General features: G+C 40.7%; 1 protein-coding gene across 1 annotated transcript in view; it reads left to right on the top strand.

Annotated features, from left to right (window-relative positions):
* The window catches only part of SLC17A8 (solute carrier family 17 member 8), a 48,162-nt gene extending 37,022 nt beyond the window's left edge, over positions 1-11,140 (top strand). The window contains exons 10-12 of the mRNA XM_055336384.1: positions 3,817-3,927; positions 7,744-7,871; positions 9,357-11,140. Coding sequence (XP_055192359.1) covers positions 3,817-3,927; positions 7,744-7,871; positions 9,357-9,698 — 581 coding nt within the window. The 3' untranslated portion in view covers positions 9,699-11,140. The remainder of the gene's footprint in view (positions 1-3,816; positions 3,928-7,743; positions 7,872-9,356) is intronic.
* The last annotated feature ends 1,242 nt before the right edge of the window (positions 11,141-12,382 follow it).

Genomic DNA, 12,382 nt, shown 5'->3' with positions numbered 1-12,382 from the left:
TGAAATACTAATGAAGTAACTTTTGAGAATAATTTTTTTTGTTTTAGACACTAGAATGCAAACACAGAATCTCCCTAGCATCTGCCTCATCTTTAAAAAACAAACACACAAAATAGCATCATCAACAAAAACCAATCCAAACCTCTTCACATGTCTTTTCATGTCATTTTATATTTTGTAATAGCAGGACCAGTGAGTTCCACATTGTATGTTTTAAAAAATGGTTGTTCTATTCTGCTTATATACAAAGATGCTAGACTAGAGATGAATACGTGAAGAGAGAGTTTTGTGCCATCACCGAGTAAGCCAGATTGATTTGGACAAAACAAACACTTGCATGATCTTCTGGAGAATTTAGTTGGTTTCATGTTCTCTGAGAAGAAATATAGAGGACATTTTTTATTGGAGAAGGATCACACATTTCCTGGAGTCTGTCACCTTTCTTTTCTTTCCATAGGGATGTTTGCTGCTAGAATCGTTTAAAGCAAACAGATCACCTAAGACATGAAGCTCTGTTCTAGTTCATTCTCGATCAGGGCACATCTCCAAGATCCTCAAAACCAGATGTCAAATCCTTGTACTTCCTTCTGTAGTATGTGTAAAGTGAGACTGGGAGAAAAAAGTCTCGTCTGGCTGAATTGGTTGCCTGTGTGAACTTTAGATTGTTTAAATATGAGATGAACATTTTTCTCAGACCTTTAAATCCTACTTCTGTTTCTCTTGTCAGCTCCAAAGAGGTTCACATTCAAGGTTTTTTGATCACCTCTGAGGTTCACATTTTATTCTCAAGCTCCTAAAGCATACAGTCCTTCTGTAGCATTTTTCGCTGTTGGTAAGAACCATTTAGGCTCTTAAATTTTTTTTTCTCCCTTTGGAAATCTACTATTTGGCAAAGATCATCCCCCCATCCCTTACAGATGAACCAGTGTATCATTTGTAAGTTTTATTCTTCACAAAATGTCTCCGTTCTAATTCTTTGGAGGAGTTAATTCTTTGGTACAACTTTTGCCTAGAGTATTAAGATAAAAGAGGTTTCAGCCAGATGCCTTGATATTTAAGACAGGTTGAGTCTTAAGTACATACAGTTTGTATATAAAACACTAGTAATTTTTCCTTATATATATGACTTAAAACGTCGAAACAAAATTGATTAACGAATAGATGTGGTATAAAGCCCACAGTGGATAAGCACTACTGTTTTCGTTTCATCTGATTCTCTTTAAAAGATTTTTTAAAGAAGATCTTATTTTTTATCTATCATATATCTATCTATCTATCCATTATCTATCTATCATCTATCTATCTATTATCTATCCATTATCTATCATCTATCTATTATCTATCTATCTATCTATCTATCTATCTATCTATCTATCATCCATCCATTTAGGGAGTGTGGGGGCTGGGCAGAGGGACAGAGAGTGTTAAGCAGGCTGCATGCCCAGCACGGAGCCTGAGGCAGGGCTTCGTCTTATGACCTGAGAGGGTGACCGGAACTGAAACCGGGAGCTGGTAGCTTAGCCACTGAGCCACCCCAGGGCCCCATCATCTGATTCTCTTTGATGCCCATCTAGATTTACTGGTGCTTGCCCTGTTTCTTTGACAGTGTGGGGAAAATGAGCTCAGAAGGTAAGCAACGTACCAAGGTCTACGGAAAGTGTTTTCGCTTGTGTTTCAACCTAATTGTCTTGGTTCTGCGTCCCATTTCCTTTCCTTTGCATCAATTCACCAAATATTATTTGTTGAACATCTGCTGTGCACTGGCTGGGCTCTGCCTTGAACGTGGTACCCTGTAGGGGGACCAAAACACAAACTAAGACTCAGGAAGCAGTGTTGAAAGGTCCTGTGAGATGAGTGAGAGGGGAGAGGCATGGGCTCCACCGCAGGGAACAAGGGCGGCTGGCGGGGGAGGGGGGATTCTGAGAGGAGGCCGCATTTGAGCTGGACTTTAAAGGATAGGAAGGTTGCTTTAGAAAAAGAGAACTAAGTATTGGGAGAAGAGCATCCTGGGCAAAGGAAGAGCCCGTGAAATACGTCAGGGGCTTGGAACCGTGTTGTGAGTGGGAAATGACTCAGGGATCCATGGGACAACAACAGAGGGCCTTATGTGGCCTGGGGGTGCAGATTGGACTGGAACAGCGAGGAAGGCTGATTGCACCAAACTGATAATGTGGAACCTTGACAAAAGTTAAGCCAAGGGTCAAGGGACTAGATTTGTGGCTTAGGGAGAGAGTGATGTGGAGGATGGGTCAGAGGAGGGAGAGTTGGGGAGACCATTAAAGCAGCTACTGAGGTAGGCCAGGGGAGAGGTAATGGGGCCAGGACAAGACAGTGGCAGAGGGGAAAGTAGAGGTCAAATTTGATACCCTAGATTTGTGTGGGAAAGCTGAGGAAGAGTGAGAAGTAGCCAAGATGATTCTGAGATTTGTACGTTTGACTTTTGGTTGTTGTTTTTTTTTTTTTTTAAGATTTTATAAAAAAGTAATCTCTATACTCAATGTGGGGCTCAAACTTGCAACCCTAAAATCAAGAGCCAGCCAGGTGCTCTACTTTTGGTCGGCTTTTGAGCTGTGCTTGTGTAACAGGCACTGTATTTGATGCCTTATATTCCCAATTTTGTTTAATCTAGTGTCCAACAAGGTTGCAGGATTAGCCCCATTTTGGGGGATGAGGCATCGAAGGGGTGTAGCAACATGTCTAGGGTCACATACTTAGTGATTGGTCATGGAATCTGAGCCCAGGCTTGTCTGACTCTAAAGTCTAAAGTCTGACTCTAAATATTCTCTAAAAGGGAATATAGTTTCACTTCCCTCCAGTAGCCAGACCATTCACAAGGTTCTAAACATGGGTGGGTAGGTTAATTTAAAGAAAAGAGAGCGTGGTGGGGGTGATGTGGTGGTGGTGGTCTTTGTTTAGAAGTAAAACATAGGGGAACAGTGTGGTGTGAGTATGTGGTCTTTGAGGTAACTACAGCGGGTGGGCGGTGTCTGGAATCAGCAGTCTCCAGAACAAGGCATCATTGCCTTCCATCTCCCAGCGCACTTCATATACCTGGAAATGGCACTTAGACCATCTTTGGTCTGCTCTTGACTGAAGTTGTGTGTGTGTGTCTGTATGTGTGCCTGTGCGTGTGTTTTGTGAGAAGGAACATCTTCATAATTTCCTCATCCTTTTTTTTTTTTTTATTGTACCAGATTCACTTATTTGGAATGAAAGGAACAGAAAGTACTTTTGTCCTACTCTACTTCTGTGCGAATATCTCATGGTTTTATGAAGAGGCCTGAGAGCTTGGCAAACTTCTGAAAGGGAGGGATTTTTGCCTTATGCTTTAAAAGAAGTGAAGTGCTGCTTTTTGTTTCAGATATTCACTGCAGCTTTCTGATCATTCCTGGCAACGTAGATTAGAGTGTTGTCATTCTATTTTTCCATGAGAGGCCTTAACTTATAGAATCAAAGGGGGATCTTTGACAGTACATGAGAGAGTTTTAGTGTTTAGAAATGGCAGGGGCAACTACCCATGGAGCAACTAATAATAAAGATTCCCTATCCCAGGGGCATCTTTGGAACGTGCTGGAGCCATTCAGTATTCAGAGTGCACCTGTACACTGGAAGGCCCACGGAACCCCTAGGTGGTATTAGCATAGTCATGTGGTCATGAAACCCCCCTGGTAATGTGTGAGCAATGTGCCAGCAGTTATATACTAGAAACTTAGGTCTGTGGAAATACGAAAAGATTCTTATTTGATAAATTCATGAACTGAGCTGAATGACATGAAAACAACATTTCCCCCCCCCCCCCGCTCTTTCCATTTGCAGGTTTTGGCATGGAGGCAACCTTACTCCTGGTGGTTGGCTTTTCCCATACCAAAGGGGTGGCCATCTCCTTTCTGGTGCTTGCTGTAGGATTTAGCGGCTTTGCTATTTCAGGTGACGTGTCCTTTGGTTTTCCACATCTTTTCTACAGATTCAGCAAGTCTTGGGAGGAAGGAAGGAGAAGGGAATATTGTTTCACTTTCCCTCAGTAGCCAGACCATTCACAAGGAGCAGGTTACTGGCTAGACGGTTTCATAATGTGGGGCTGACTTTTTAAGATCGCTGAGGACCAGGCCTGGGAGCCCAGTCGAGCTGGGATTGTCCCTACTTCCCTGCTTAGAGAAAGACACAAAATGCAGACACCCCCCTGAGCCACAGGCAGAGGCATAAGCATGTGTCCCAAGTGAAGGGGCATGTTCATGCCTCTGGACCAGGTCACCCTACCTCACAGAGGCTCTTGTGACATTTTCAGTACTCACTTTGAACTAGAGAATGGCTAACATCAGCCCAAACGTCAGGTGGTAGAGTCATTTGACATAGTGTCCTAAAATTCAAAGTTTTTTTTTTAAGTGGAAAGCTTCTTTAGATTTTGTCTTCTCCACAGCTTTCCTTTTCTAGAGAAGAAAGTGCAGGTCTGGCTGGCTCTAAGCCTCTGCTCTTTCTACTATTCTAGGCTGCCTGAGAGATCAGGGTAAGAATATCCCAGGGCAGAAAGATATGGAACCTCTGATAATTTTTTAAGCCATCCCCAAAATAAAGCCTTGGTCTTTTAGAAATAAATAGAGCTGCTCAACAGTGAAATTAAGGGGGAAAAAGTCTGTTTTAAAAGAAACATGCGCTAAGAACTTGGGCTTGGAGGGGCATAAACCTGATTTTGAGGCCTGTCTCTACTCGTTGCTCTGCATAAAAGAAAGAAATGCTAAGTTATCTAAAAGCCCAAGCCCTGGTTTCCTCATGGGATTGTTGGGAGATCTCCAGGAACTGGAGGTAGTTCTGCACCCGGGTGCATTTCCCAGGATAAGTCAGGGCTGTTTGCACTAGGAGGGATGTTACAGCGCGGGGAAAAAAAAATCAGATGGTGTCCTCATAAAGTTTACATTCTAGTAGAAATAAAGCATTTGAAAACCTTCACCCAGGGCAAGAAGCACAACCAAACTAATAAGTATTCACTCTTGTGAATTGTTCAGTTATTATCCACTTTCACCTCGGGCTTCTCAAACTTTGACGCACATACAAACCACCCTGCAATCTTGCAAGATGCAGATTGTGATTCAGCAGGTTCCAAGCGGGGCCTGAGATTCAGCATCTCTCATGAGCTCCCCAGTGCGGCTGCGGCGGCTGCTACCGGGGTCTACACTCTGAGCAGCAAAAATTCTAAAGCAATTCGGCTGATTTCCAGCAGATGTTGAGGAACATCTTCCCCCCATAGCTCTGTGCTGCAAAAGGGATTCATATCCTGTCTCCAGAGATAATGAAATATTTAGGTTCTTGTCGTTCCTGGATTACCAATTATGCCACGGGCAGGAGAGAAACGCAATATACCAAAAAACAGCACCTGCCTTTATTTATTTATTTACTTTTTTTTTTAAAGCACTTCCTCAGTGCTGGTGACATGATCTTGTTTAATGCTCCTGACAACACAATGAGAGGGATATTGCTATATCCATTTTACCAGTGAGGACACCAGGGCTCAGAGAGGTGACTCAACTTGCTCATGTAACTTGAGTGACTGGGATTGGAAAAAAGTTTTGCCCGACCAGTAGTTGCACTGTGGAGGAACAATAGACCTGGGGGTGATGATTCCTCAGGATCTGCTATCTGCCACCATAGACATGCCGGGGAAGACTGGGATTATTTGGGAACCGACTGTTAACAAGAGAGCTGAGACAGGTTGGTTAGGAAGATAGAGGGATGGATGACACTTGCTCTGAGAAATGTCCTGTAGAAAGAAGACAGACTTTCCTAGCTTGTGAGCTTTTGATTGTTTTGTTTTGTATCTGCCACAAAAAAAACAAAAACAAAAACAAAAAACTATCAGTATCTTGGTTTCTCAAAGATTTTTTTCTCCTAAACACCAGGATTGTGCAGCTAGAAATCTAAATCTTTTCTCACATTATCTTTAGCTGAACGCAGATGCCTAGGCTTTGTATCAGAATATAATACTCAACAATCATATTAATTGCTTCTTATCTCTGGGTTCTTTTCTAATAAAGTGTTTATCGCTTTCAAATCAACAGAAAGATTAATTAATCTTGCAGCTGTTTTATATTCTGATTGTCTGACACTTTGATCTGAAAGAGAAGGTACATTTATTACAGAAAAGGTTTTCTCAAAATTCTCTCTGAATCAGAGGTAGGGAAAAACAACCAATGTGCCAGATTAGGGGAAAAAAATTTTTTTTTAAATCCTACTTTCAGGTTCTTTGCTCAGAATAGAGAATGAAAAAGCAAGGCTAAGGGAAACAAAAACATGAATAAACAAAGCCTACAATCCCCTGCTGTAATTTCAATGGCTCGAATGCGTAATTAAACAATTATTTATCAAGTGCGTACCATGTACCAGACCCTTTGCCAGCTCAGGGAAGATAGCGGTAAACAAGACCTATGGATAACCACCCATAAGGACCATTCGTATTGGTTTTCACCTCTGTGTACCGTGGACTTAACATCCATTATTTAACTTAATTCTTACAACAATTTTATAAGACTGATTATGCCAGCTGGCAGATGAAGAAGCAGAGGTTCTGAAGACTTCAGTCCTTTGTCCACATTTGCATCTCAATCAAGCTGCCAGAGACAAGTCCATCTGACTCTAGAAAGTTCACCCAGCAAGAGCAGCACTAGTAGAGTTGGGTCCCAGTGCGCGTGGCCTCCTCCTTCAGAGCCTAGCACCTAGTGCCTTCCCCTGCCTTCACTGCTCTTCCTTCATTCCATTCATTTTTCTCTCTTGATAAATAGTTATCTTTTTGGAGAAGATACTCAGAGAGGGAGATGCTGAGCCAGCGGCAGCCTCGGGCAGTGTCCTGGTGGTGGTAGTGGTGCTGGTTGGCATCCCTATTTCCCCAGGCTCGACTCACAACTTTATGACTTTTTTTTAAAAGATTTATTTATTTGTTTATTCAGAAAGAGAGAGAGAGAGAGAGAGAGAGAGAGAGGCAGAGACACAGGCAGAGGGAAAAGCAGGCTTCATGCAGGAAGCCTGACGTGGGACTCGATCCCAGGACTCCAGCATCACACCCCAGGCTGCAGGCGGCGCTAAACCACTGCGCCACCGGGGCTGCCCTCTTTATGACTTAAGTAGTCATCTTGCCCCCATGTTAGAGGAGAGAACAAAGGCCTAAAAATTACTTAAGTGGTGTAAGTGAGATCCAAGACCAGCTTTACAGACTCCAAATCAAGTACGGATGTGGAAGTCTTGTGGAAGTCACGGGAGTTCTGCCAATGTTTGTGCAAATATTTGTTATCAGAAAAGTATCTTTCCCATTGGGCCATGTGGCCACCAAGATAAGCTTACCTCTGGTGGCCTTTTGGAAGTGAGCTGAGGACCGGGATGGGGAGAGTATTATGAGGCCAGATTTGGTTCTAATCGCACTGTAAACAATTGGTGCAGTTGTTTACTCTGAGTAAATGTGATCCTGTCGATTTTTTTTTCAGTATTGCCCAAAACACTGTTATTTTGGAGTTCTACCTAGGAGCATAGGTGTTCATAAATCCCCCATGGAGGGTTTATGGGAGCCATTGCTGATCAATCACAGCACGTTTTTCTGCTATGCGCAGACAAAGCCTGACGATTCTCAACGTAGCCACCTTGGGAGAGGTACCCATTAGTCATACGGTAGAGGAAACCAAATAGATTTATGAGACTTGGGAAAAGCTGTGTAGTGCCCAAAATGTTCTGGACTCTGATTTTGAGGTTTTGGCTTCACTGTAGGTTTTAATGTCAACCACCTGGACATTGCTCCCCGCTATGCCAGCATTCTCATGGGGATCTCAAATGGAGTGGGAACCCTTTCTGGAATGGTCTGTCCCCTCATTGTCGGTGCGATGACAAAGCACAAGGTAATGGTCTCCTTTGGGGCTATGGGTTGCAGTATCAGAGACTGAAGTACTATGCAAACTTGAGAGCTCAAGGCTCTGCCCCAGCCTGTAAATCCTGTAAATGTGTATGTCCTTGACCTTGGCTGAGTCATTTGAACTTCTTTTTTCTCTCTTCTTCTTTCTCCTCCTCCTCCTCCTCCTCCTCCTCCTCCTCCTCCTTCTCTCTTCTTCTTCTTCTTCTTCTTTTCTTCTTCTTTTTCTTCTTCACTATTGTTTATTGATAGTAATAGGGCTGATTGATGTTTGGTTCCACATTTCCTCAACTGAGAAGTAAAAGCAGTGTGTATGGGGGAGGAGGTGAAATGAACACCATCGGGACAGTTTAGAGGCATGAGGAAGAAACTGATGTGATCAACTCAGGATAAATAATTTACCCAAGATTGTTTTATAATTCTAAGTAATTAAACTTTATAGCCCATTTCCACCTATTACTTAGCATGTTCTAGTGTATAGATATTAGTACTGTTATACTTCCTTATTGTGAAGAAAATGAACAAGACATTAATGGCCTTACCAGAGAACCTACAAAGGCAGGGCACTCGGTCATTACGGAGCCTTGTGCGTTTAGACAAGGGTGGGTGGTAGAGGAGGATCCCAGATCTAGCCGGAGTTCAACCACAGGCCACATGGTTTCTTAGTTTCTGTCACTAAAAAGATTTCATGATGCTGCTTTCCACAAATAAGAATTTTTTGATTCTATGGAGTTTTTACCCAATTTTTTCTTAGTTGGATTGCCTATTACTAATATGATTCCAGAAATTCTGCCAGCTTCTTGGAACAAATATATAAGTTAATTTTTCTTCTTTTTTTTTAATAGAAAAGGAAGATGGGTTTTGGGGATTTTATAGGCAGAGGATCCAGGTTTTCCCTCTCTGTTCATGAGATGATGGTATGGGTAACATGACCACTAAATTTCAGATATTAATTTCACCCAACTTTAAACCCAAATTTCCATCATTTTTTGATTTACTGTATTTTACACAGAAAATTAGATTATAAATAAGCTACTGACAGTCAAGAGTGAGCATTTTCACAGTTGAAATATTGTTATGTATCCAATGGTAAACAAGAAGGAGACCTCTGATATTTAAAATGGTGGGTTCCTAAAGCAAATTTAATGTAACCTACCATATGAACGGAAATCCCATTTGTATATTTAAAAGACCTGTGAATGGTGCTTCATATATTTTTACATATTGTTTATTTTAAAAAGTATTTTTCTAAATTAAAAAAAATGCACATTCATTGTAGTTTTAACTTTATTTTTTAAACACTCAAATTCTGCTTGGCTCCTGGGCATGCTTCTGACACATGTCGTCCCTAGAAGTATAGCATTGCCTTTGGGTGTGGGCAGGAGATTTTGTCCCGCTGGAAGCCTCTAGAACAAACTGTTAATCCCTATTTTTGGTTAAAACCCATTAGCTGGTACTCTATTTCCTTGTTTAGACCCGGGAGGAATGGCAGAATGTGTTCCTTATAGCCGCCCTGGTGCACTACAGTGGTGTGATCTTCTATGGAGTCTTTGCTTCTGGGGAGAAACAGGAGTGGGCTGACCCTGAGAATCTCTCTGAGGAGAAGTGTGGAATTATTGACCAGGATGAATTAGCGGAGGAGACAGAACTCAATCACGAGAGTTTTGCGAGCCCCAATAAGAAGATGTCTTATGGTGCCACCACCCAGAATTGTGAAGTCCAGAAGAAATGGAGAGGACAGAGGGGAGTGACTCTTGATGAGGAAGAGCTGACATCCTACCAGAATGAAGAGGGAAGCTTTTCAGACACAGCCTAATGTCTGAGGGGCACTTTCATCTCTCCTTACCTTAGAACTAGAAAGTATCCATACCTATTGCCTTCCCTGTAGCCCAGCTTGCCAGAGGGTCAAATATGTGAACACTGGAGGTAGGAGGGGGGAGAAGAGGAGCTCTAATCAGCAACAGAGAAAGAAAGGAAAAATATTATCTTGCAGTGACACTTAATGGGCATAGAGCTTGCTCTCAGTTGAAAAAATGGGGATAAATATATAATTTTTTTGGATTGGCAGTTGACTCTTCTCAAAGAATTCTTTAAGAATTGAAGTTATTCAGAAAAGAATGACTAGAAGAATAAGGGAGATAATACCATGTTGTTCAAAGAAAAATTGAAGGAACTGTCCGTATTTGGCCTGGAGCAGAAAAAACATTAGCTCTCACTACATTTCTGAGGGCATCCATGCAGAAGAGCATTTCCTATTCCCAGGAAAGGCTACTGCTCAAGGAGGCCCTGCATTGTGCCAGGTGCTTTAGAAGCGTTCTTACTTAATTTCCACACCACTGTGACATACGTTTCTTGTCTTCATTTTACAATTAAGGAAGCTAAAGCAACAAGATATTGAATTGCCCAAGGGCCAGGGCTGAGATTGGAGGGGTACAAAATAGGTGGCAGTTTCAGGGAAGAAGACTTTTTTTTTTTTTTTTAAATAATGAAAACTGACACTGGAGAGGGTTGTCTTGGGGATCATATTTTATTTTGGAAAGCATGGGGGATGGGTAACATTTGGGTTGATGTGAAAGCATCGCCATTTTACGAGGGGCTGGATTAAAAGATCCTGAGTTTGGAGAGAGGTTAAAATGTAAAATGTTAAAACAAAACAAAACAAAACAAACAAACAAAAAACAAGAAAGGAGAAAGAAAAGAAAAAGGAAAAAAGGTAAGTAAGATAGATAAATTTTCAGGCATCTGATGTCTAGAATGGCTGAGAAGAAAGCAAGGGCTTGACTAAATTTTGACCCTTCATGATATCAAGAATGTAGTTAAATAAATAATGTCCCAGATTACTTATAGATCTTTAGGACATTTAGTAATTTAAGAAGTTGATTCATGTGTTTTATTAGGTGAAATTCTCTTGGAAGAGTCTTCTGGCTTAAAAAATGTATGTCTTTAGCCATTTCTGCTGGTGATATTTAGAAGTTTGATCAAACCATACACAACTATGATTGAAATATTCCTAATGGCTTTATTTGGAATGTTACTGGGGAAAAACCACAATAGTAATTATGCAGGGAAATGAAATGAAAGCATGTATGAAAGCACCTGTGGCAACTAGACCCATAGCTAATGTTGAAAAATTCATCTTTGATCATATAAGGCAATACCATGGATACTCTCTGGATATATTTTAAAATCTAATGGTATTTTAAAATTTAAAGCTGGCATGTAAAGGATTGTTTGAAAATAAAGTTATTTCCCTGTTCATTGGTTTTGAAAATTTTATTTCTACTTTCAGAAGAAAAATATAATGTCAAAGAAAAATTATAGATTTGCTTGTAACTTATTATCATAGTGGTTTTTTTTTTTTTGTAAGTTCTCACATATACATGTCTGGTCCCTAATTGTACCAGCAGAGTTGCAGTGTATTTTTAAAAAAAGAACAATTCTGAAAGAAAGAAAGAATTGCCTGACTCTCTAGTAAATAATATCCTATATGTCATTGGTATATAGTTTTTTTATCATATATCTTTAAATCTCTTTAATGAGTGAATGTATGTATTCCCATAGAACAGTTCCTGGCATGTAGATAGTGCTCAACAAACATGAGCCATCATCATCATCATCTTGCAGGCTTTCAACTTTTCATTTGAAAAGAAAGCAAGCTATATACTTTTCATCCATTAGCCATAGACTTTATTGTGAAAATCGTGCTGTTTTCTAAGTAAAAAAAAAAAAAAATTAGAGAGAGAAATTTATGGTAGCCAGTGTTTTATCTTTTCTTCTGTTAATAAAGTCAAGTAACTATTAAAAGAACTCATGATAATCCTTAAGGTAATATTGTAGATTGCAATACAAAGTTGTATTTACGCCACCATTTAAACTCAATGTCCTATGTAGAAATTCCACATTTTGAGAAATCAAAGCATTTAGGGTGCCTGTAACTTGTCCTTCTAATATTAAAGAAAGAAAAAAAAAATAGAGCCCTGGTTCATGGTGTTAACAATGAAAACATGTTTTGTTGTGATGGGTTTTGCAAAGGTTGCATGGCACAGATAATTACATTTGAATACCAGGCAAGATGGAGTGTTCAAGTCTGTGGATATTTTGCTGCAAATCTCCATTTGTAGGTCCACCCTTGGAGGTAAGTCATAGATTCAGCAGAAGGGAAGGGAAGGCCTAAGAGTGTTGGATTCTTGAGATAAGAAACGTCTGACTGGACCTTTTGAAAGAATGTAAGTGTTGGAGACTCCTAAACACGACCAAAAAAGATTATGCCAGAAATCATGGCACATTCGTCATCCCTGCATGGATGTTAAGTTCAACAGGTAAAAACTGGAATGTACTGTTTCTTTTTCAGCCTCCTCCTGCCCCCCAACGCACCTGTTCTTCCTTCTCTGTTTCTTAGCTCTGCTAAGCGCTCTGCTGCTGGAGCGGGAAATCTCGGAGTTGTCTTTGACTTTTAAAAAAAGTAATCCTTTCTTTCTCTCTTCCCTGCCAAATCTATTT

Source organism: Nyctereutes procyonoides, unplaced genomic scaffold, assembly GCF_905146905.1.
Source record: "Nyctereutes procyonoides isolate TBG_1078 unplaced genomic scaffold, NYPRO_anot_genome, whole genome shotgun sequence".
Classification (NCBI taxonomy): Eukaryota; Metazoa; Chordata; class Mammalia; order Carnivora; family Canidae; genus Nyctereutes; species Nyctereutes procyonoides.
The sequence above is the reverse complement of the archived record's forward strand: the minus strand, read 5'-3'. Positions and strand labels throughout refer to the sequence as shown.